Source organism: Zerene cesonia, chromosome 17 (genome assembly GCF_012273895.1).
Source record: "Zerene cesonia ecotype Mississippi chromosome 17, Zerene_cesonia_1.1, whole genome shotgun sequence".
Taxonomy (NCBI): Eukaryota; Metazoa; Arthropoda; class Insecta; order Lepidoptera; family Pieridae; genus Zerene; species Zerene cesonia.
Genome location: NC_052118.1, coordinates 6,922,184 through 6,946,474, shown reverse-complemented (window position 1 = coordinate 6,946,474; position 24,291 = coordinate 6,922,184). Strand labels below are relative to the sequence as shown.

Here is a 24,291-nt window from a genome sequence, read left to right as displayed (position 1 = left end):
TTCATTCCAATGGGGGTAAGGAAATTAATAAAAAAAAATGAAATAAAACATCAATGTATTTGAATAATTTCTATGTATTACTTTCAGTACAATAATAAATTGGACAACAGTTTTAACACCTCTTTTTAGGAGGCATCAAAGGTGTAAAAGCTGTTTATTTTACTTACAACACTAAAGATCGAATGAATGACAACCGATATTAAAGTAAAAAGAACAATACTTTTGAATTTTGGCACATTATCATTCATTTTCAGTCAGAAATAAACTTTTTGGGAACTTCGACGTGTGCGTTTTTAGCACCTTTAATCCAAATCCGATTTAAAGTCAGAATTTCAAACGATAAAAATGTAAATATAAATACCATCACCACTCTAATTCACTCTACTCACAAAGCATCTGGTATCACAGCACTCAACTTTCTTCCTCTTACAAGCTATCAGTATAACAAAACAATTTAATTAAAATCTTCACCTAAAACTAATTGAAACGTTATATAAAATTCTACTAAACAACTCTGAGTCACCTCGGATTTAAAAAAAGGTGATTGAAATTAGGAAATGTCAAGTAAATAATTGATATAAATCTTCAATTTAATACACTTAGGGCGGACTAATTTCTGAATTTAATTCATAAATAAGTACATTTTCATAACACAAAAGAGTTGTATCTACTCTCACATTCCATACAGTTAAAAAGTAATATTAAAAAATAATAAAAATATTAGAATTGGTTAATCGTTGCCACTTTATACAATAATAAAATATATTAATTGCAAAATCAATTGATATCATTCTGAATTATAAAATAAATCTTCATTTTCAAAAATCTTTCATCTGTTTAAAAATATATTTAGCTTCTATGTACATACATTTGAACTATTAATGCCAGTGTTTTATTAATAATAGTTGTCTATCACACTGCACAGTTTCTAAAACAAGCCTTCGTATAAACGAGGTAGCTAATGAAAGTGTTCGTAGTTGTTTAAATAAATAAGATCAATATCAGATTGTGAGCCTTTGTATTCGACATCCGTCCTACAAACTATCTTCTATCTTAGATTATAAACACCCTGTGAACTGTTCTTGCGCGCACTCGTGTGGCGAAACGTTAACATATCAGAAAAGAATATTTTCGTTACGATATTATTAACGTTTAGATTAATTTGTTATTTAATAACACATTCAATTTGAAAGCACATAAATCTTATTCACTAAACACATTATTGTGATATGAGATGTCAATGTTTGCAAGATACTTGCAGGTACAGGTTACTTTCCAATGAAAATGAAAGCCGAGTCAATGACAAACAAAATATTTACAATAAAATTACAGGTGTGACAAAAACGTCGTAATTAAAACTAATTATTTACAATTGATATTTTATTGTCACCATATTATCCTGGTGAATTAATACTAAGATTTATACGGCCCCTTTCATTCAGTGCTTTTAAATCAAAACTTGAGCACGCAACGAATTAAACAATTATAATATTTTAAGAAAATTTGTTATCTACAAACAGAAGATGAAGTGTCGTTTTTGACAAATTTAAAGCGAAAAATTAACACACATATTTATACACACCTCTTAATATAAGACAACTACAACTTCTGAAACATATTTTTCAACAGTTACTAGATACTTTAAACAAAATATAGCACCCAATGAAAAAGGCCCTAAATAACAATGGTTTTGAAAACAAATTCTTCGAATTGTTTTATGTTTACAGCCATACCGCGTTAGATCAGGACATCAAGGAAAAATGAATAGTCATCTCAAATTTCCAACTATGTCTGTATACCAGATAAAAAAAACACTAGGTACAAATCTCAATATAACAATAAAGCTCGTCGTTCGCTCCCCGTGAGCCTCGGAGAGTCGAATGACAAGCGACTTGTACAAAAATAATACGAATAATCTCATCATACCTTATCAACAGATATACTAATTTGATTAGTGACTCGCGATATCGCGACTACAAAACTTCACCTCACTGAAGGGACGACTTGTGCGCAAAATTCACAAAGTTCTCAGTCGCATATCGCAGTCTGAATTAGGCTTAACGACAATGTCTAACATACGCTTTCTATGAAACGTACTACAACACGGGATCTTTGTTAGCCTCTATGTACATAGTTATAATACTTTCTTCTATATTCTAATAATTTTTTGGCATCGTTAATACTTGAGGTGCGCGCCTTGTTGAGCGCAGATGTTTCTCGAACTTTCCGAGTGCCCAAATATTAACAAGTAATAGTCCGTCGTATTACGTCATTTCTATACAGTTCTGCTAATATTCGGTAAGCTAGATTTCTAGTCGCAGTGGCGGATTTACCCGTTTCCCAAACGTATATCATATGTATGCTGTTCGTATTTGCCGCCTTTTTACATGTATCAGATGTAATCTAGAATAGCAAAATCATTTGGGTGGTATTCTACAAGGCGGCAATGTTATCCGATTCCGTTTTGTCATAAGACCTGCCGCTCTAGGCCTCAGCCTAGTGTTCAATAAATCCGCCACTGAGTGTGTGGCGTTTAGGTGAAGGAGTGTAAGGTGACGGGTTCGAAGTCGTCGTGTGTGGGCGGCCGCAGGGGCTGCCGGTGCGGCGGCGGCGGGGGAGGGGGCAGGAGACTAGTTCCCTCCGGTATGTATACGTTTGTCACCCGCCCCTACAATATAATTCAGATGTATTAACACATACAACAAACGAGATTGAAATTTATAGGTCAGGAATAAACCCTAGATAATTTTAGAATTGCCTGAGGTTACTCCATAATCTGAATTTGTGTATTTTGTTGATTGTTCCCCCAATTGATAGATGTACAATAGAATAGAATTGATTAAATCGGGCAAAATCAACTCATATTTTATGTCTAGGTATCCGTAAAGTAAATCCTACCTGATTTTTGTCATATTTGAAAATGCCTTGTAACCGATAAGGTCTCCGGTCAGCCGGTTCATTGAGTCCAGCGGCACTCTGCTCGTAGTTGGGGTTGTGAAATGATATATGGCAATTCGAGTCTCGATGTGTCTCTTTTAACTCACCGCCGCGATCCTTAAGAATTTTCACTGCAATATAAGGTTTTAGTTTTTCGACAACCGTTCACATTTTTTAACTTAAATTATAAAATCAGTAATTCCATGAGAAATTTTGAAAGAATAGAAAAAATTTGATCACGAGGCAGGATTCGAACCTGCGTTTCTTGCCTAACCGTAGCAACGCCTAGCCTCTATTCTTTCAAAATTTCTCATTTATAAAGCATTTCAATGCTATAAAACTAAAAATTAAATTCAGTAATTCCAGTTAATACTTACATAGATATCTAGAAAATAGGAACATTATGGTTGTGATATCTAACTTTAAAGCTCCTGAAAATATTACAAGTGACTGTGTCACCTACTGAATAATCAATTTATTGCTATGTTGATTTTATTATTGTTCTATCTCGAGCCATTCATTTAGCCGACTTGCCATACTACGTTACTGAGTAGAAGGTAATGTCATCTCTGTAGATAATTAGATCTATAGCTCCACTTACCGCAAACTATAGCAATAAGTACGGCAGCAATAAGCACCACAGCGAGCACGACGAGGGCGACGAGTAGCGCGGTGGAGTGTGCGGGCGGCGGGGGCGGCGGCGCCGGCTCATAGTCCATGTAGTCGTAGTTCGGCGGGTAGTGGGACGGCATGCGCAGCTCTATTCGCTTGTTCGGTGCTACAGTATTTATGATTAGTTATATGTATTCCTAGTTTTATGCATAATAAGCCTGTGGTAAAAATAAATAACATCTAATTTTGTATATTTGAAATTTTGAAAATGAAAAAAAACCTAAAAAGAATTTTTATTACATCAAATTGCTATAATTAAACGAGATTTAATATTGACATCAATAAAACACTTACTGATAGAGCAGGGCCTTTCATCGGGTGCATCAGGACAGGCGCATACATAGTCATGTCCTCTAAAGAAGCAGAAGTGGGAGCATCCACCGTTCTCCTCCATGCAGGGGTTCCAGCCGTGCTGGCGGTGGTGTGACACCGCCTTTATTTCCATGGCCATCTCGAAGTTGGTGCTAACCGCGGTTACGTTCTTACCCGTTTCCTTATCTGCCCTCATTACTGCCTTCTTGAACCAATCCGTCCAGTAGATGAACTCGCAAAACTAAAATTAATGGAAATAAGCTTTTAATTATGCTTGCTGTTTGTGCAATCATTTGTAAAGACACAAATAGTGCCCTTATTGCATAAAATTTTACAATAATAAACTGAAATTGTATTCCATTATTTGTCCACACATAACAAGAAAGTTCAAACCTGCATGTTGTGTGAATTTTGAATAAGTGGAGTTAAATTTATTTCTGTTAGATAAATATTTTCGTACATTAAAGACTGTCTTTTCTTCCCCCTAATTTGATCAGATTTTCTCACCTGAGTCATACCAAATGGGTTCTTAGCATCCGGTACCAATTGTACTCGATGTTGGCCGTTCAAGTCAGACGTATCAATTCGATCTTTAAGCGCATCCGTCCAATACAATCTCCGTTCCACGTAGTCTATGGTCAGACCGTTTGGAAAGCCTAGGTCGTGGTCAACGATGATCTTCCTTTGAGTTCCATCTAATGCCGCCCTTTCTATGCTTGGGTTTTCGCCCCAATCGCTCCAATACAAGTATCTGGTGAAATGATTTTATATAAACAATTATAAATATTCCGATACATGAGTGAAGGGAATTCAGATAGTTTAAGAAAATTAAGTAACCCACATAAATAGTACGTATAAGATGCGATTTTTTACATATGGTATTTAAATTATAAATATATATGTAAAAACATAAAACTTACCCTTTTGCTGGAAATACTGCTACAGATCTCGGTTCGTTCAAGCCAGACAATAGGATTTTTCTGCATGTCCCATCTAATTTTGCAACTTCCACAACCTATTTTTAAAAAGAGCCACCAATATACCAATATAAAAACCAATAGAAAAATATATCAACAATAACACTTTTTTTTCTATGTATACATACGTACCTTATATTCATTATCGGTCCAATACAAATTGTCCGCAATCCAGTCTACTGCTAGGCCGTTAGGTGTCTCCAAACTTGTGTTTACAATCATTTTATTTTCCGTCATATTTTCCATATTCAGTGTCCTAGTTGAAAACAACAATAATACAATGTATTAAAAATATCCAAAGGATTTTCAATGCTCGTATTTTTTTTTTCTATAATAAGACTTCTATTTTATCCTAATTTAAATTAACTTCCAAACATACATTATAACTTATAAGAGTATTAAGAACATTAAAATTTATGACATTCATCATGATTCGTACAAACCTAATTTGATTAAGTTTAACATCAGTGTAGAAGATCAACTTCTTATCCCAGTGGAAGTCAATCGCGATAGAACTCTCCATATGTTCGACCGGAATATTGATATCTCGCAACTCAGGCGTGTCTAACGAAATAATCGTCATCGAAGTGCGAGTGGCAAATATGAGGAAATTATCTGGATGCTTTTTGCATGTCTTTGGCTCCGTGTCTGTTGTATTCTCGAACAATAAGCCGGTGGGACAGGCGCATGAAAAACCGCGGGAGTTGCGTAAGCATAGGTGAGAGCAGCCGCCGTTGTTGGTACCACATTCGTTGTCTAATTTGTAGTCGCCCTAAAATTTTTCATAAAGCCTTATATTTTACATTGTTTTTTATAGGTAAGTAGCTACTTCTTTCACTTAATTTGTGTATGCTTAAAGAAGCTGTAGTCAACTTGAATAGTTTATGATGTTCAATATTTAAAACCTCGAAAAACAGTTTAAATGTGACGATTACATTTTAAAAGCTTCTTTTACCTTATCTATATTTGGAAGTTTAAGAAAAACATTCTCATTTCAGTGTTAAGAATTTTATTATACTAGTAAAGAATGTTTTTGGGATTACAAATCATCTTACCTGAATAGCCCTAATATCCATCAAGCCTTCAAGATTGTCCCTTATAACCAGTTGTTCCTTCACATTCGTCTTATCCGCTCTATGAAGCGCTTTAGTCTTCCAATCGGTCCAATAGATGTGTTGTCCCACGATCACAATTCCATACGGATATGGGACATTACTGAGAATAGTCTTCTTATCCCATCCATTAAAATCGGAGCTTTCTATTGTTCTAGCTTTAGCGTCATTCCAGTATATTCGATTTTCTATACGATCCACTGCAAGACCATTCGGCCATTCTACGTTTAGGCTAACGATGATGCGTCTGCAAGTCATTATATATTTAATTAATTTCGTATTTGATTGAAGAATTGTTTAAAAGGTCATTGTATTTACTTTTAACATAACTCTAAAAGTTATAAACTATACTAATTATGTGTGGCCCATTGTAGGTCATATTAAACTAACTTAAGAATAACTATTTTTTTTATTTTATTTCTCGTTATTATTAATATTTGACAAATTTTAATCATAAAAGGCCGGTATAAAATTAACCATCATTCATATAAATGTATTGCAAACTATCAATTACCGATGAGTTCCATCCATGTCTGCTCTCTCGATTTTGGCTTCGGTTCCCCAATCCGACCAGAACATGTAGCCTCTCTCATAATGTAATGCTATCCCTCTAGGAGAGTCTAAAAGCAATGTTAATTGTAAGGTACTAAAGATTTTACATAGTTTTGATATATAATACATTGTTAAGAAATTTTTGCATCACTTGCGACGTAAGGTAATCTATGTCGACGTATGGTATGCTTACTGAATCATTTCTTCCTTGGGTTACATTTTTGGAATTTATTATACACTTTACCAAACAAAATTTTAAGCATGTTAGTACTGAACCATTTTATAAAGTGATTGAAATCTGAATTAGATTAGTAGCGTGCACGATTATAGTTTCTTTTAAATATCATAGGAATTAAATTGGATCTCGTATTAGCTTTCCTTACCGAGTCCCGTCCATACAAGTACTTTTCGGTTAGATCCATCCAATTCTGCTACTTCGATACTATTGCGTCCTCCATCCGTCCAATACAGCTGAAATAAACTACTATTTGAGATTATGCCTATATATACTCGTATTTATGATGCTATGATTTTATTCTATTGGTCTACTCTATTTACACGTCATTATTCTTTTTTCATGAAACAACTGTGACTGATTCTCTGATTTGTATTTCTTTTTCACTTTTAATTTTGCATAATGTTCTACAATTTAATATGGCATCTACAGAAAAAAGATCAAAATATTGCGCGATGTTTAGTTACTCTATTGTATTATTTTTAATATATAAAACACATAAACTTGTTTGTAATTAACTATACTTGCTTTGAAAGTACCTAAAGTAAAAAAAAAATATTTAAAAACTATTACCTTTCTGCCAGCGGAATCGATAGCTAACCCATCAGCTGTCTGCAATCCTCTTGTGATGATAGTCTTGCCCTGTTGCCCGTATTTGTCCGCTCGACGAATGACACGTTCAGCAGTATCCGTCCAATATATGAGACCTAAGAGTTAGATGGAGTGACTTTATGAATAAAACAGTGATGTGATAGCAAAATTTACTAACTACAACTACAACTTAAAATTTTCTATTCATATTAACTTTAATAAGTGTTTATGATATAATAATTTTATTTAAACTATAACCAAGTAGAAAGTTCGCTTCTACAGAAAATAATCTGTAATAGATTCATACACAATAATCTTAAAGTTCAAAGATTTTCTTGTAGAAAAGCTAATGTCTAATAAAGAACCGTAAAAAAATACCAACTTTATAATATACATGAATTTTCTTACCAGTATTTTGATCAACGTCAACTCCTAATGCATTCTTCAAAGACTGGAAGGGATACACTACGTCCACCAAGTAAGGAACGTCAAAAGAAACGAATCGGATGTCCATGCGATGCGCGAATATCAAAAAGTTTATAGGCCCATCTGAACACGTCCTTCCGTCCTCCTGTATTGTTTTATTGCATGCTATTATTTTTATAGCGTACTATTTAAGGATTCAAGCTAAATATAGCAATAAGTACGGTAAAATAAATATATATTTATGTTCTTTCGTCTAATACAAATAAATCTTCAAAAACATACGACGTAATAAGGATGATATGTTTAAAACGTAGAAAGGTTACGTAAACAAAAATCCCTTTAAAATGCTCGAAAATATACTGACCGTCATTTTAATGCCTGTAGGACATGCGCAGGATCGACCTCTTGGTTTCAAAAGGCACAGATGTGAACATCCACCATTATTTCTTCCACATCTAAGAGAAAACATATATTGGTCCTCAAGTATTGTTGTTATAATTTACTTTTATGCATTGAATATACTTATTCGAAAATTTAAAATGTAATTATAAAAAGCGCTCATATCTACAACTTAAAGTTTAGCTATGTAAAGATTTGCATGATGTAATGTACCTCTGGAATACCTGTCTAAGAATGATAACATATTATACGCTTTTTGTTAACCCATTGTATGCAATATGCGTATTAAATAAATGATACCACTTACCGATTAACTCCCCCCTTCCGATCCCTATGGAAGACTCTCACATCCATCAGACCCTCCACACCAGCGTCCAATGTCCTACGATTCTTGCCCGTAAACTTGTTTGCCGCTTGAATTGAATTCGTGTCCCAATCCGTCCAGAACACTTCATCACCGTAGAGATCCAAGCCGAATGGATGCGTTAAGTGTTGACCGCCTATTTGATCATTATCAGTTAGATTGTATCATATTATGTGTTTGGTCTTATAAATTTCTATAATTGCAATTTTCATGTTCATTTGTAAGCTTATATCCTACTAGTCCTGCTAATATTATAAATGCGAAAGTTTGTGAGGATTTGTGTGCGTTTGTTGCTCTTTCACGCAAAAACTACTGAACCAATTGAAATGAAATTTGGTACGTAGACAGCTGGACAGCTGGAATAACATATAGGCAACTTTTTATCCCGATATTCCTACGGGAAACCGCGGGGTACAGCTAGTATTTTATATTTGCGAATCGTTTTTAACCGTAGATTGCATAAATAGCGCTAAATTCCAAAGGACTGGGTAATAAAGGACGTAGTATTCGCGTCAAAAATTGTGATTGAAAAATAAAATCACCAATATTCACATATATCAAAAAGACACCATAAGCACTGAAAAAATGTATTGAATATTAATGTTATCAAACAATTACCTATTAACACAGTACGTCCGGTGCCATCCAAGTTCGCATACTCAATGGTACGATTACCACCATCCGTCCAATAAATACGATTGTAAGTCAAATCTAGCGCCAACCCATTGGGCCAGGTCATGTCCCCAAAGATCAGCCGCTTCCTGTTACCTCCATCCATGTCAGCACGTTCTATACAAGGGTTCTTACCCCAATCTGACCAGTACATTACGCCACCTATGAAAAGCAAAGATATTTATCAAACAATATTAACATATAATTTTTGCAATGCTAAATGATTACTTTTTGAATAGAAAATTGTCATCGACCATACGCTTTCAAACATCCGTTTTCCTGGTATGCCTCAATAATCGATAAACTCGTAACATTTTATTGTTTTAATTCAAACTATAAATGTTTTTCAAATTTAATGAAAACTGTTTCGCCTTTTTGGGTGAAAAATGAGAATCATCCAAACTTTAATTTTCTAAATTTGTTAGATTATAAATAAAAATGAATATTTGATTATATAAAGATATGTATGGTACCTTTTGGATCAACCACAATATCCCTAGGCTTATCAATATTGTCCCACGCGAGGAGACTTCTCATTGTACCATTCGAATTGGCCACTTCGATTCTGTTGGTTCCAGCATCCGTCCAATATAGTTTGTCCGTCATCCAATCGTATGCTAAACCAGCTGGTGATACTGCAGTAGAACACAATTATGATGTTGAATAGGCTTGATGAAAATAATAAATGCAATATGATCAAATAAGAATTCATTTTTCGAATGGTTGTTGAATATTTTTTGTCACAATCATTGCACTTTCGTTAAATTCTGTGTTGAGTATATTTAGTATATAACAATAAATAAATGATTCTTTGTAAAAGTAGAGTAAATAAGTTTCATAAGTAATAAAAAGACAAAATCTTACTCAAATTAGTGCTGACAATAACGGTCTGATTGGATCCATTTAATAAGGCTCTGTTGATAGTGTCCTTCTCCACATCAGTCCAAAATATTCTCTTTCTCGCATGATCCCAGTCTAAAGCGACAGCTGACTTTATACTATCCACTGGTATAACCTATAAGAAAATGTTATTACAGAGAAAGTTAGTATACGTAAGTTTCTGAATTTTTTAGAAATTTCTCAAAAACAAATCAATATTGATTAAAAATTAATAATTATTTACGTTTCGAAAAAATATGTATTAAGAATTTTATTAAAAGAACGTTAATAAATATTTTAATATATATCTGTATTATATACATTACATATTACAATATACGGATGATTCTGAAAACTCACCATATCCAATCCATCCATTTGCTTACGTGGATTCAAAAGTTTTAACCTTATGTCTTTTCTTCGCGCGTATAGTAAAAGTTTTTCCGGCGTATCTTCACAAGTTCGGCTATAATATTAATTTAGTTTTAATCGTTACATATGACACTTTTTAGAGAAACTCTAAATGTAATGATGGTATTTTTGTGTTTATAAGGTCTATAAACAACAACATATTCCAATGATAAATAATATTAGGACCTGAGCGAAGACGGCATGTTTGTAATTCTATCCAAACAAAGGTACTTATGGATTTGAATGCATTATCAATTTTCTTAATCAAATGAATTTATTCACTTAATCAAATGAATAAATTTTTGTATGAAAATTGAATGAAAAATAAATACCCGTCTGATTTGAGGTTATAACCAATGGGACAGCGGCACGTATAGCTGTCACTGTTGGGGAGGCAGAGGTGGGAGCAGCCGCCGTTGTTGACACCGCAACGATTCTTGTATGTCGTCAATTGCCGCAAAGGATGAAAACTAAAAAAAGTGTTGTTGCTGAAATTCAAGCTTTTTGTCGCGTGGAAAAGAGCCCTATTTTTGGAGATTGTATTGTAGAATTGGAGAAGTATTTAAACAGCAATAATATTCAGTTTACAAGCTTTATAATTTTAAAGAAATTGTGTAGTGCAAAGACTTAATTGAAAGAATTTTAATTTCATTGAACAATTGTGTTATAACAGTGATATACCTTTTTATATCCATAGGAACTTGCAAACTGGCGTGCACAACCTGTATGCCCATACCAGTTTTCTTATTAATAGTTGATATGCTTTTCGTATGCCAATCTGTCCAGTAGATAGCATCTTCGAACACCGTTAGGGCAAATGGATGAGGCACGCCCTTATTTGTAATCTAAACAGAAAAAAATGAAATTGTGTATAATTCTACGAAAATTAATTTAAGCTTTTTCAAGTCCTACCCGGAGGCCTATTTCCTTCTCCTAGCCGTTCCCAGTCCATTCCCTCATTCCAGTCATCAATCCTTTCCTTATCCCTTATACCTTAAAAGCGGGCAGCGCATTCTCAGAGGTCTGAGCCTCTGCGAATGTTCATGGGCGGTGGTGATCGCTTACCATCAGGCGAACCACCAGCTCAGTTGCTCGTTATGACATAAAAAAAAAGTACATAAATTTCGTAACCGATGTTTTTAACTTGCAAGGCGAAGTAGGTATGTTCCTAATAAATCAACTTTTTTTTATTTATATTCATCGGTTTATACTTACTCGTTTTCTATCCCCCCCATCAAATGACGCTTTCTCTATGACGTGATGCTTCGCGTCAGCCCAATATATCTTGGATTCCATATAGTCAATGGTTAGACCATTCGGCCAAAAGATGTTGTCCATTATTACACTTTTCCGTCTATTTCCATCCATATTCGCGCATTCGATTTTAGGCCGTGGACCTGCATAAATATTAATCAAAGCTAATTTTTCAAAGTAATTTCAGCGGCTATATTTGTGTGTCGGTCTTTTTCAAGATAATTTCATTATTGAATGAAAATTATAAAATAGTATTTAAAATAATTCTAACTTATAAACCAACTTAGTTTATGTTGCATATTGTGAAAAAAAAAACACTTCTTACAACGTGTTAAATAAGGTTATTTTCTCACCCCAATCAGTCCAAAAAACCAGTGCATCTCCTGGGTGTACAGCTACTGCTCTGGGTTTGTCCAAATCACTGGCCGCTATTACAGCTCGTTGAAGACCATCCAGAGTTGCTACTTCCACCCTCCTTGTGCCGGAATCCGTCCAGAACAATAAGTTATGAATCCAATCTACTGCCACGCCACTAGGAGTTTCTAATCCCCATCGTATTACATCTAGAAAATTATTCAGTATGTATTGTATGCTCAAAAACGTAGAAACTGGAAAATGGAAAGCTTAACCTTACCAGTCATATTATTGCTATCCATAGGTGCATATCTAATAACTTTCATGTTATTTTCCGTCCAGAATATCAACTTCTTTTCATAATGATAATCTAAAGCCACAGCAGTATGGAGGCCTTTCAATACCGTTTCATAATTTTCACCAGTGAGCCACACCTAAAAGAGGTTAAATGTTTAAGAGGCACTCAATTACTACATAGTCTACCAATTTTACCATAGGTTATTTATTACTTCTGATATCAACGTATTGTACCTTCCGTATTCCGATGCGATTTGAAAATAAAAGTGTTGGAGATTCTCCAGTTGCTTTGCACGACCTTCCATCAGGCCTCAACACGTAACCGGTCATACATCCACATCGGAAGCTTCCTTGAGTATTTGAGCATGTCTGAGAGCATACTGGATCTTGTTCATACATACATTCGTCGATATCTCTACAGCTGTTGGGATAAAAATATATTTCTGTATTCCATTCCTTAATAATCGCATTATGACAAGTTGTAATACTATTGTATTATGTTTTGTTACATAACCGCATTAAAGTTTTAAATGTAAGAGAGAGAATTAATTCCATTTGAGCGTTATGTTGCATCGGAAGCCGTATTATTCGGACTTAAGAAGATAACATTCAAGTATATATGAGTACAGAGGTTAATTCGATGACAGTTGTTCTATTGTATTATGTTGAAGATTATGTACCTGTAGCCATCTTCAGCTAGCAAATATCCCAAAGGGCAGGAGCAAGCGGGTCTTCTGTCGTATGTCAGTATACATAGCTTTTCACATTTATCTTTGGCTGTACATTGTCTATTCTTTGGACAGTTTTCTTCATCATCGCCTTGCGGACAATCCTTCATGCCATCACACACATGCTTCCTTTTAACACAGTTTCTAAAAGCACTGCTGTCTAACGACTTGCACATGTACTGGTCTTCTTCGCAAAACACTTGGCAGTTTATTTCATCCTCCCCGTTGGAACAGTCTCGCACTCCGTCACATAACCAGGTTTTCTATAAAAATAATAAGCGTTATTTCAATGTACAGAACGTGAAATAAACTGAAAAAGACTACAAATCACAGGATAATCTTACCGAAATACATCGTCTGTCTTCACACATATGTTCATCAGCTGTACAATTCCTTATTCCAAGTGATTCACAATTCAACTCATCGTCTCCATCGATACAGTCCTTCTCCATATTACACCGCCAGAGTTCCGGGATACATCGCCCATCGTTGCACCTTTGTAAATATATGAGTCTTTAATAATCTCATGCTAATCTATGATATAATTGGTAACATTGAATCAACAATTTGAATGTAATTTTCGACTTAGCCACGAAGTGCTATAATTATGTTCTTTGCACAAAATTCCGATGTGATTAATACTTACAACTTGAGTACAAAACACTCACTTGTATTCAGCGGCATTACAGTTCCCAGGCATAAGTGGACATGAGTTTTCATCTGTCCAATCTCCGCAATCATTATCCCCATCACAAAGAAAGTCCTTCCGCACACACTTATTGTTATCGCATTGAACTTCATTTTCACCGCACCTCAGGAGATCAACAGCTGTGAAATTATATTATCATTTTAAAGATAAATTATAAATATATTTACACTTCAAATTTTATGCAATATGCTGAGTTGAATAGAAATCATCGGAAAAACATTTTCTTTAACATTTTGGTTTATGCCCGGCAGTCGTCCGGTCCATGAATATCTATTATCCATAGTCCTATCCTATCCTATCCTGCTAATATTATAAATGCGAAAGTTTGTAAGGATGATTGATGGTATTTGGTACGTAGACAGCTGGAGAACTGGAATAACATATAGGCAACTTTATATCCCGATATTCCTACGGGATACGGACATACGCGGGCGAAACCGCGAGGCGCACCTAGTATCATAATATATCGAAATAAACAAATAAAATATTTATTTTTTATACAGATAACATTTTTCACTTTATAAATCAAAGATGTCACATTACCTTCATTATCTTGAAAATTCTTACTCACTGTTAAAGTTCATGATAAAATAAAACAACAACTTACGACAGTCAGTTTCGTCTGAATTATCAGGACAATCGGCTTCTTTATCGCATCGCCAATGTAGAGGAATGCAGTCGCCTGACACACATGTAAACTGGTTTTCTCTGCATCTAAATGATACAAAGACAAAATTTTAATGGTTTTTTATATACTCAAACGCATTTGTTTAATAATCCACATTTAAAATTTTCATTTTTATTTATATTCAATGTTTTATATCATTTTTATTACGTAGTTGCGTATCCATTGTTTCCTAAAAAATTGCCGTCGTTGGTGTGACTCGATATTGACTTATTGCTAAAAATATGTCACAAGGATTTTTTTTTAATGTTATAATAGTAGGCACATAATAGTATAACGTGAATCGTATGTGAAGTTAAAGCAACATCATCAGTATACTTCATTGCAAATAACTAAATTCATGGTTTATAAAAGAAAATCGCAAAGGATATTCGTAATTGAAAATTTTATATTATAATAAATATCATTCAAGGTTCTTTCTGTAAGCTGTAAATCGGTAACAAGGTAATGGATGCAAACATTAACCTACGATATTACAACTATCTAAAAGCAGAGGTGTCTATCTGATGATTTCCAAGAAATCGTGTTCGAATGGGATGTCGATATAAAATCGCCCAGTCAAAGGTCGCTAAGAAGTTACGTAATTAAAAACAGTATGTTTCAATACATCTCTCGCCCACGAAAGTAGATATATCGGGTCGTATGACAGGGCGCAAGGCTTGAGTGGGCGCGTTGCCATGGCTACGGGACACCCCCGCTCGCTCCTGCGCGCACAGCTCGCCGCCCAGCGCCTTATCGATCGGGCCAGTGCAAGCAAGCCTCGATCCAATAAGTCGCAAATTGTTTGAGCATCATCTTATTACGATGCAATTGATTAATAATGGCTATTTAGAGATGTAATGGTTGAAAACATTTTGAACAATAATTTCTAAATTCGTATTAGAAAATATGCTTTATTTATTATTTAACTGATTTAAAAGACACATTAACATATTTTTTTTATTTGATTAGCTTGCAATAATTACAAACATAATTTCAAACGTTTGATCACGTATAAAATATGTTAGTTAATTTATATTTACAACATCGATCTCTAATAAACATAAACAGTCCATAAATATGCTTCCTTAATGTTTAATCATAATCCCTATGCGCAACCACGAAAGATTCAATCGGCGATGAGGTCACGTAATGTATGTAAAATAAATCTTTGACGTAACGCTACTACGCCAACGAGCGAAATCCCCATCAATGGGATTATTTCCATTCCAACCATTGTAGCTCTCTTCTAGGAATTTATAGAGAGACATTAGCAATAAATCATACTTTTAGCTGATGCAAATAGGAATTTTTATTTTATGTTGATTCCTTTTTTGTTTAGAATAACACTATAGATGAATTTCATTATTAATCTATATTTGCTGTATTGCAAATACATTATTTTTATTATTATGTTTTAATGCAACGTTCCATATTTAGAAACGTATTATCGTATTACGTTTTAGATTATAGTATATTGGGAAGGTACTAAGCTTAAACCGTATATCTAAACCGTCTTTAAATGGTTTCAGTGATGTATGATCAAGCATTTGAGTTACAAATATAAATAGATAAAACACGGCAATGAACTGTGTTGTATTTAATAAAAGCAATGGTAGCTCAGTGGTGAGGATCTCAGACCTGTCTGACTCTGAACCAGCAGTGGGAACATATATGGGCTGATGAAGATGATGATGACGCATTAAATACATTCAATTTTTTTTAACACACATATTGTATACTAAAATAAACTGGAGACTACCAACTAGCTGATATCTTAACTACAAAACTTTCCAAATCTATTTCTATCATCCGAGTATAACAAACGTTTGTCACGGATGTTGGTTCACTCGAATACTAAACAATCACTTACTTTCCCTTTGGGCAGGTCATCTCGTCGGAATTATCTCGGCAGTCGTTATCTCCGTCGCACAACCAGTATTTGTGTATGCAGAGTCCATTTGTGCATTGATACTGATCGTCAGTACAGTTCACTTCCAAACCTTATAAAAAAGAGGCCTTATGAAATGTAAGTTTGGGAATTTTTTAAATATTATTTTATTCGAACTCAAACATTTATTCAATTTCATTATATAAATATAATATATTAATTACAAACTTTTCTAGAAGCTCTTTTGATCTTCATAACATAGATTTACCATTTACCTTCGGTTCTACAGGGAAGAACCGGGAAAAAGCGGAAAAACAGTCAATATACATTTTAATTTTACATAGCTTAATATATTTTATAACAAACTGCTATCCTGTGGTTCTTGGCGACATCATTCCATGGATTTTCATCTTCCTTATTATTTTGATCTCTGATCTAATAAATTTTTAGTGTAGGTTTTATTTTAGCACTACTTTTGTTTACTTTTTAATATTTTTAGATGTTAAATTTTTTATGAAATAATTTTAAAATTTATATAGTAATTAAGATTAAACAGTTGAGTAATATCGCTATCGTAAACGTCACTAGGCTGCCAGGGTTTTCCTCAGTTTTGTTAATAATCAGATTAAAATGATGCTAATCCGCACTTTCCCTAGCTTACAAATTATCTACACCTTATTCGGACAGATTTTGGACCAGACAACGCAAAGTGAACAATAGTGATTTTTTTTTTATAATACGAGATGGATAAACTCACAATGTGTTTCGTCTGAGAAGTCACCACAGTCATTGTCTCCATCGCAGAGCCAGTCAAACGCGATGCAGACATTGGTCCCGTGGCATAGTGTCCGATTGTCTTGTTCGTCGCAGGACTTCCTGCAACCTGCTTCGTCCTCATTGTCGATGCAATCTTGGATACCATCACAACGCTTCTCCAAAGCTATACATTTGCATGTCGTCTGCGGAATGTATTACATCGTACACATACACTTTCCAGGGTAATAGGCTTAATTACAAAGATACATTACATATTGCACAATCTATTTCTACTATTCAAAGATTCAAATTGTAATAATGATTCGTGCTAAGGAAGTGGTCGTGTGCTACGAATTTTCGTAGCCGGTAAGTCATAGAGCTGCTACGAACATTCGTATGGTAACAATCTTCATTACCTAGTCATATGTGTGTTTATGAATTGTTAGACTACTTTATATTTATAAAAAATGTAAACTTATTACAACATAAAAATCCCTCTTATTCGTAACATTACATTATACAATTTTTGATGTATTAAGGGATCACTAACCTGGCAAAAAAAGAATTCTTTGGAACATGGGATATTGCAGCCAATATGGTGATCATCTTCAAGGTCTTCTTCTACTAATTCTTTGGGACTCATATAAATGCGTCCATTTGCTGTAAACAATATTGTGTTAAGTCCTTTATGCATAACAGACTTTATCACCCACTCTTATACTCATATGTAATTAATAATAAATATGTAATTAATGCCTATACGTAAGTAATTTTAGCTTATTATTATATTTCATGATATATTTTGTCAATATACATATGAGTAATAGATGGCTGACAATATTATTGCAAATAAATGCATCGTGTTCTTATAAACCTTTTATCATCACTTTATTTTGTTTCCACTACAGGATAACAGGCCCTTACTACCATCAGGGTATAGGCCACAACATATCACACCGATCAAGATCGTGCTCTGTGCAGATATATGAACACATTAGGCATACAAGCATTCGCTTCAAACTTCCCTTTAATATTACTATTAGTTATTATAACGTGAACACTGAACAAATTTACTCACGGTGCCATACATCAACCCTCGTATATGGACTGTGTGGTCTGAATCCAGGAACTTGCATAGGCCCCGGCAGGCCGATGGCGGGCGGCTGGTAGGGCGGCACGCGGCCCACCGACCGCGTGTCCGGGGGCTCCACTGACCCGTTTGCGTAGCGGGTCACTGATAGCGTTACGGTGTCATCGCAGTTTCCTATTACATTATTGAGGATTAATATGCTAACTTCTTAGCTGTAATATTTTGACTTAGATAACGTGTTTATTAACGTGGGATACACAAGCATAAATTGTACTAATTATACGTAAAAACTGTTAGTATATACTCACCGCAACGGAAGAAAACCGCAATAAAATTGAAATATAAGACAAGTTGCTTGAGCATGGTGGCGGTTATGCAGCGTGGTAGACGTCACTGTTTAGGTGACCTGAGCGTGCACGTTGCCGCGCGATCTGGCCCGCGGGGAGGGGAACATGGCTTTGCGCCGGCTGCTCACCTACTGACAAGATTATACTGTTTAATAAACACCAAAGTTTGAATGTATGTCTGTGTTTTTATTCGTTTTACATATGGGATAAAAAGGCAGTAAAGTGTGTGTGTGTGTGTGTGTGTGTACTAGTGTCCTATACTAATATATAAAAAACACGATATTGCATACTTAAAAGAGATCAGCATAAAAGTAAAATGATGTCTATAGTGTTCTTACTTCTTTGCTCAAATAGCACAAGGAGTGACAAAAACATGATTAATATAATTAATTAAACATTAAAGTAATATCAAAAGATACGTAAACTAGCTCTAAGAAAGCATACCATTACAATATTCGTTAATTTTAGTTTAAGTACACTATGTCATTTCGTTCCAAATAAACAATTTTGAATTTTGATTTTTTTTTAATTCTTGCCACTGGCAACAAGAGTGCTTACAGTTTTTTGAAAATTCGACCTTAATAGTATCTATCTAGTCAAAAAATATTTAAAACTTGTGCGACGGCAATATTATTGGCATTGGATTTCTGTCCCCTATTATTATTGACAAAAATCCTTTCTTTTTATTAACGATTCTCATCCGCGTTCTATTCCAATTATTCCCATTATAAAATAGCGATTTATATGTATTTCTTCATCGTGATACCTGGAGGCAAGACAAGCACGATAAACACCTTAAAATACATTAGATACGACGACGAAAATTTAATTTAAGGATATCAAAGAGAAGTTCTACTTCTTAACAAATTAAATGATTTTGTATAAGATGTATGCAATTTCAGTAAAAAGTCTTTAAAAGTACCGAAAGGTAAGTTAAATATAATAAATAGTATAAATGCACTTGTATCGCATTCATTTCTAATTTTTTTTATATTATCGTCGGCCACGGAGCAGGTCGCTTGATGGTAAGTACTACCACCGCCCACGAACATTTGGAGACATTTGGATTGCCGTCTTTAAATTGAAAAGGGATTAAGAAAGGTTTGAGGAAAGGAAAAGGATATGGGGCTCTAATACTATATATATGCATATCCTGTAAAACACTGTATAATAAAATGGCATATTGTCACTACTATTATACAAACGTTACTTGTTACCGGTTTATAATATCTGTAAATACTTTCATTCACATATTCAACAAATAGCTTTGCGACTCGTTTAAACTAAGAACGATTATCAAGCTAATCCTATAGATGTTCGCAGTAATCTAAAGCGTAAATAACAAAAATACTTACAGAAAAACGATACTGTAGTTTCTATAGCCATTCAATTCAGAAGATAATCTCATTATACAAATTGACTCGATATAAATTCTGTTCACCCACACAATGACGTCAGTTATGTAGCTATAGATGGAGTATTTTGCTTCTAACATTCATGAATTCAGATTTCAAATATACTTATATATAGTAACTTAATATAGTCGTGTGCTATAAATAGAATGTTATGTAAAATGACTCAGGTTCAGTTGCTGTTTAAAATATTGGTTACGCACGGGATAACCCTCAGCTTTAATATGTATTATTTGAAACTCATTAAATTTAGGTGAGAAGAAAATAAGTACAAATTAATGATGTATTCAGAATAGAAACAAAGCCGTAGCATGTATCAAAAATACATATTCGTATTGTATAGGATACCGCAAAACAAATTATAAACAGCTTTGAGATCCCATGGTAACTAGGAAGAAATCTTATATATAAAATTCTCGTGTCACAATGTTAGTCTCTATACTCCTCCGAAACGGCTTGACCGATTCCTCTGAAATTTGGTAAGCATATTGGGTAGGTCTGAGAATCGGCTAACATCTATTTTTCATACCACTAAACGATAAGAGTAAGGCAGAACAGCGTTTGCCGGGTGCAGCTAGTTTTATTTATAATAAAATAACCAACGTGTAACCAACAATATATGCAAAATATAATGGCCATGTAAGCCATTGCCTTATTTCAGATGTCCGACAAGTAATTTATTATTTATCATGAAAGATGCCAAGCGAATTTTATATAACTGAAATATTTTTATGAGAGTAGATTTTTAATTGGCTAAAACTTATTAGTTGATATTCAACAATTTAAAAATGTGTTCCAATTGCCATTTGCAGGTAACGTCTTTAAATATGCTTATATAATACTTTATTGGAGGGGTAAGTATTCACCAACAATTGTAAAATCGTCCCTATAGTTTTATATTCGATAAAAATAAAATGTGGCGTACGAAGTAGGTGGGTAATACATTATTATAGTTACTTGTTATACATTAAAAGACAAATATAAATCTAAGTACAAGAATATTTTATCTACGTTTAGATAAATATTTATGATAAGTATCTTGGGGTCTTAACATAAACAAGAAGAATTTTTAGAAGAAACTTAGTAGGATAGTATCTATTTTAGTCTAATACAAATAGTTAATAGTTACGTCCGGTAATAAAAATTTAAATTGATCTTTATATAGAAGCTGCCATATTGAAAATTGGCAATTTTATTGGATTATGAAAGCGCAGGCGCGGGAAAGCGCCACGAACAACTTGTTGATCCAGTTTTCATTCACTACGCACCCAGCCGCGCATTCTACGCCGTAACTTAGGACCTCTATAAAGATTTTGTACCTTCTCTTTTTTTATCAACACAGCAATAAAATACGTTACAGAATCTGATTTGTCACGATTTTATGGACGGACTAGTTTATGCCCTCGGGTATAATAGCATTCAAATTGTAAATTAAAACCATTCTCTAATCCACCTCATCCAAAAATTCATTAAACTCGGTCCGGCTGTTTAAAAGAAGTTCAATAACACGCACAAAAAATATATGGATAGATCTTAATATATAAAATTCTCGTGTCACAGTTTTCGTTGCCATACTCCTCCGAAACGGCTTGACCGATTCCTCTGAAATTTGGTAAGCATATTGGGTAGGTCTGAGAATCGGCTAACATCTATTTTTTATCACGATATTCCTACGGGATACGAACTTACGCGGGTGAAACCGCGGGGCGCAGCTAGTATTAAATAAGTTTTAGGCAATATTTCCTTTAATCGTAAAAAACCTAAAAAAATAGAATTTAAATCTTTAGGTTTATCTTTAGTTACCTGGTTATTAGATAAAAAAGATGTCTGTTTATGTTAAAAAAAAAATAAAAGATAATATGTCACTTAAAAAACTTATATTTGATGTAAAAATTAATTCCTATAAAAGTTTATGTAATTATTTCTCTATATGAAATCCTAAAATTAGATAAAATGTCAAAATGAATAAGCGTAAGCCTAGATGGTCCATAATTGACCATAAACTCTTTTATTTCATAAATCATCTCTACTTATAATAAAGCAGAAGATTTGAGTACAGTGAGACAGTACTCCTGTTATAACGAGTTATGTACGCCATTTAGTCATATGGAAATATTTCATGAAATGAATGCCACTTCTTAATGAAATTAAGGAATCTGGCAACACATTACTGGCGATTACTTCGAAACTGAGATAAAATTGAAAGTCTATTATTAATCAAATTTGTACGTGAGCATGTGTTATGCTGGCTCGTGTAGGTATTGTATCAGTGAAACGATATCATTTAAAGTAAAGAAAATTATAGCGTAACACAAGTTGGTAACACCAATTCTATTTATAGCAATGTTTGAATATATAACTTCATGAGAGATGTATTGGACCTACATATTACTAGAAGCTGTGGAAAAGTATTCTTTATTTAAAAAGTTAGTAAGCGTCATGAGTTATGTTGTTAAGAGAATTTGTATGTATTTTTTATTCGACATTTAGGCATATAATTTATAACATAAATCATTTATTTAATATTACTTATTGTTATTGTTAAAACTTACCTCGATATATTTCGTCTTTATTGTAGCTTTAACTAATTTCCATGAAACTAAATGCGATTCTTGATACTTTTTTAAAAATAAGTTTTGATATAGTATTTACAATTAAGCAATGAAAATTGGTCGATCAATACGGCTCGGAGGCTGCGCGTGTGCCCACGCTCCCCTCCCCTTGAGCCTAACAGCCCGAATCCCGCCACCCACGGACACGACCGTGAAAATTTTCTGCGACGTCAATTTTTAGACTAATTAATTATTAACATAATCGCTATCAAATTATGTAATTTTTGTACGAAATCTAAATATGCTATATAAAATATTTTCAACCAAAAATGCAGCAAGCATGGATTTGCAGTTAATATAAGAAACAAAATATGACATAAAAATAAAAATAAAAAATCGCAAGAAGGAATATTTTTTTATCCCCAGGGAACACTTTACGGCTAGGCCTAGTCTGTAGTACTGTCGACGACTATAAATTATTTTTCTACCGTACATACCTTCGATAAATCAAAAATGCACACACATATTTCCAATAAGAAAAAGAACAGCACAAAAATCCGATCACATCAGCACTTTCAATTTAGATTCACTCACAACAGCAATAATGTTTGCTGGAGCCAACAACAATACATATAAGCTTATGACGCGGTACTCTCACCGTAACAAGGGAGGTACTGAGAGATCTGGTGCCTTAGCTACCCTCCCTTGCGCCCCGCGATCTGCGCTACGTCGATGAATGGGCCGCCCGCCCCTAACTCGCTGCCTGCTATATTATAACTCGCCTACATTTGTTTTATATCGGCTACTGAGAATAACACTCGATGGAAATAGACGAACTGCTTATATATAGTAGAAATGTTCACGGGAAATCATTTCAATTATCTGATATTTAGTATTTATTTCTGATTAAATGAACACCGAGTTTTATCATGAATAAGGATTATTCTTAGCGCTGGATTGTGATATAATTTTAAATTTATAAGACATTTATAAGAGAAATTTATCAATTTATTAACACTGTAAAATATTTTTATATAGAAATTATTTATGAGGTGTAATTTTTTAAAGAAAATTTTTCAATATACATTTAAAATATTAACGTCGTAACATATTTTAATCTGGAAGGATATAAAAATTGTAATGTAGCGAAATCGAATGTACCAGTAAGGACCTAATGTTTAATGCGAATTCGTTGAAATGTTAATTATACCAACTCATTATTTCTTAAATATATAATAAAATAATAAAATGAAAATAGAAAACATCCATTATACAAAGATATAGAAATGCGTAAATAGCGACATCTAAAGGAAAATCTTTAAAGTTCTTTGGACGTATTCCTTGCCACAGAAGAGTGTAAAGCTCCCCTTGGACCATTGCCACCCAAGGCAGGCTACTTGCTTGTAGTTCGTTTGTATTTTCTAGATGGAGCCTTATTGAATAGTCTATATAACTGTGAAAAGCCTTTCGTTCGAAACTCCTTGTAAAGATGTCGTCTTTCTTAGACGACCCAAGAGTTGCGAGTTCAATTGCCGATTCCTAATATAAATTTTAATATCTCTCGTAGGATTTTAATATATATTTTACATTATTGGTTGCTCTATAAATCAAAAGCTAATTTTAATTTCTGTCAATAAAAAATAAGCGTAATTTTAAATAAATCAGGATCAGTAATCATTGTTGAACCGTCGTTTGTAA

At 33.9% G+C, this 24,291-nt stretch overlaps 1 protein-coding gene across 1 annotated transcript; it reads right to left on the bottom strand.

The window, feature by feature from the left end:
• Positions 1-72: 72 nt before the first annotated feature.
• On the bottom strand, positions 73-23,279 carry LOC119833629 (low-density lipoprotein receptor-related protein 4). Its single transcript, XM_038357722.1, has 35 exons — positions 23,091-23,279; positions 18,591-18,757; positions 18,271-18,456; positions 17,743-17,852; positions 17,194-17,395; positions 16,419-16,548; positions 14,489-14,595; positions 13,841-14,000; positions 13,517-13,667; positions 13,125-13,435; positions 12,679-12,865; positions 12,428-12,581; positions 12,147-12,356; positions 11,755-11,936; positions 11,221-11,384; positions 10,872-11,009; positions 10,489-10,594; positions 10,114-10,264; positions 9,723-9,884; positions 9,196-9,411; positions 8,521-8,713; positions 8,179-8,269; positions 7,797-7,959; positions 7,371-7,504; positions 6,946-7,033; positions 6,525-6,630; positions 5,954-6,257; positions 5,342-5,670; positions 5,031-5,154; positions 4,842-4,936; positions 4,429-4,672; positions 3,904-4,162; positions 3,539-3,715; positions 2,899-3,068; positions 73-2,668 (listed from the first exon to the last, which is right to left on the bottom strand). Exons 2-35 carry the CDS (start codon positions 18,643-18,645, stop codon positions 2,534-2,536), a joined length of 5,694 nt encoding a protein of 1,897 aa, XP_038213650.1. The 5' UTR covers positions 18,646-18,757; positions 23,091-23,279; the 3' UTR covers positions 73-2,533.
• Positions 23,280-24,291: the final 1,012 nt, after the last annotated feature.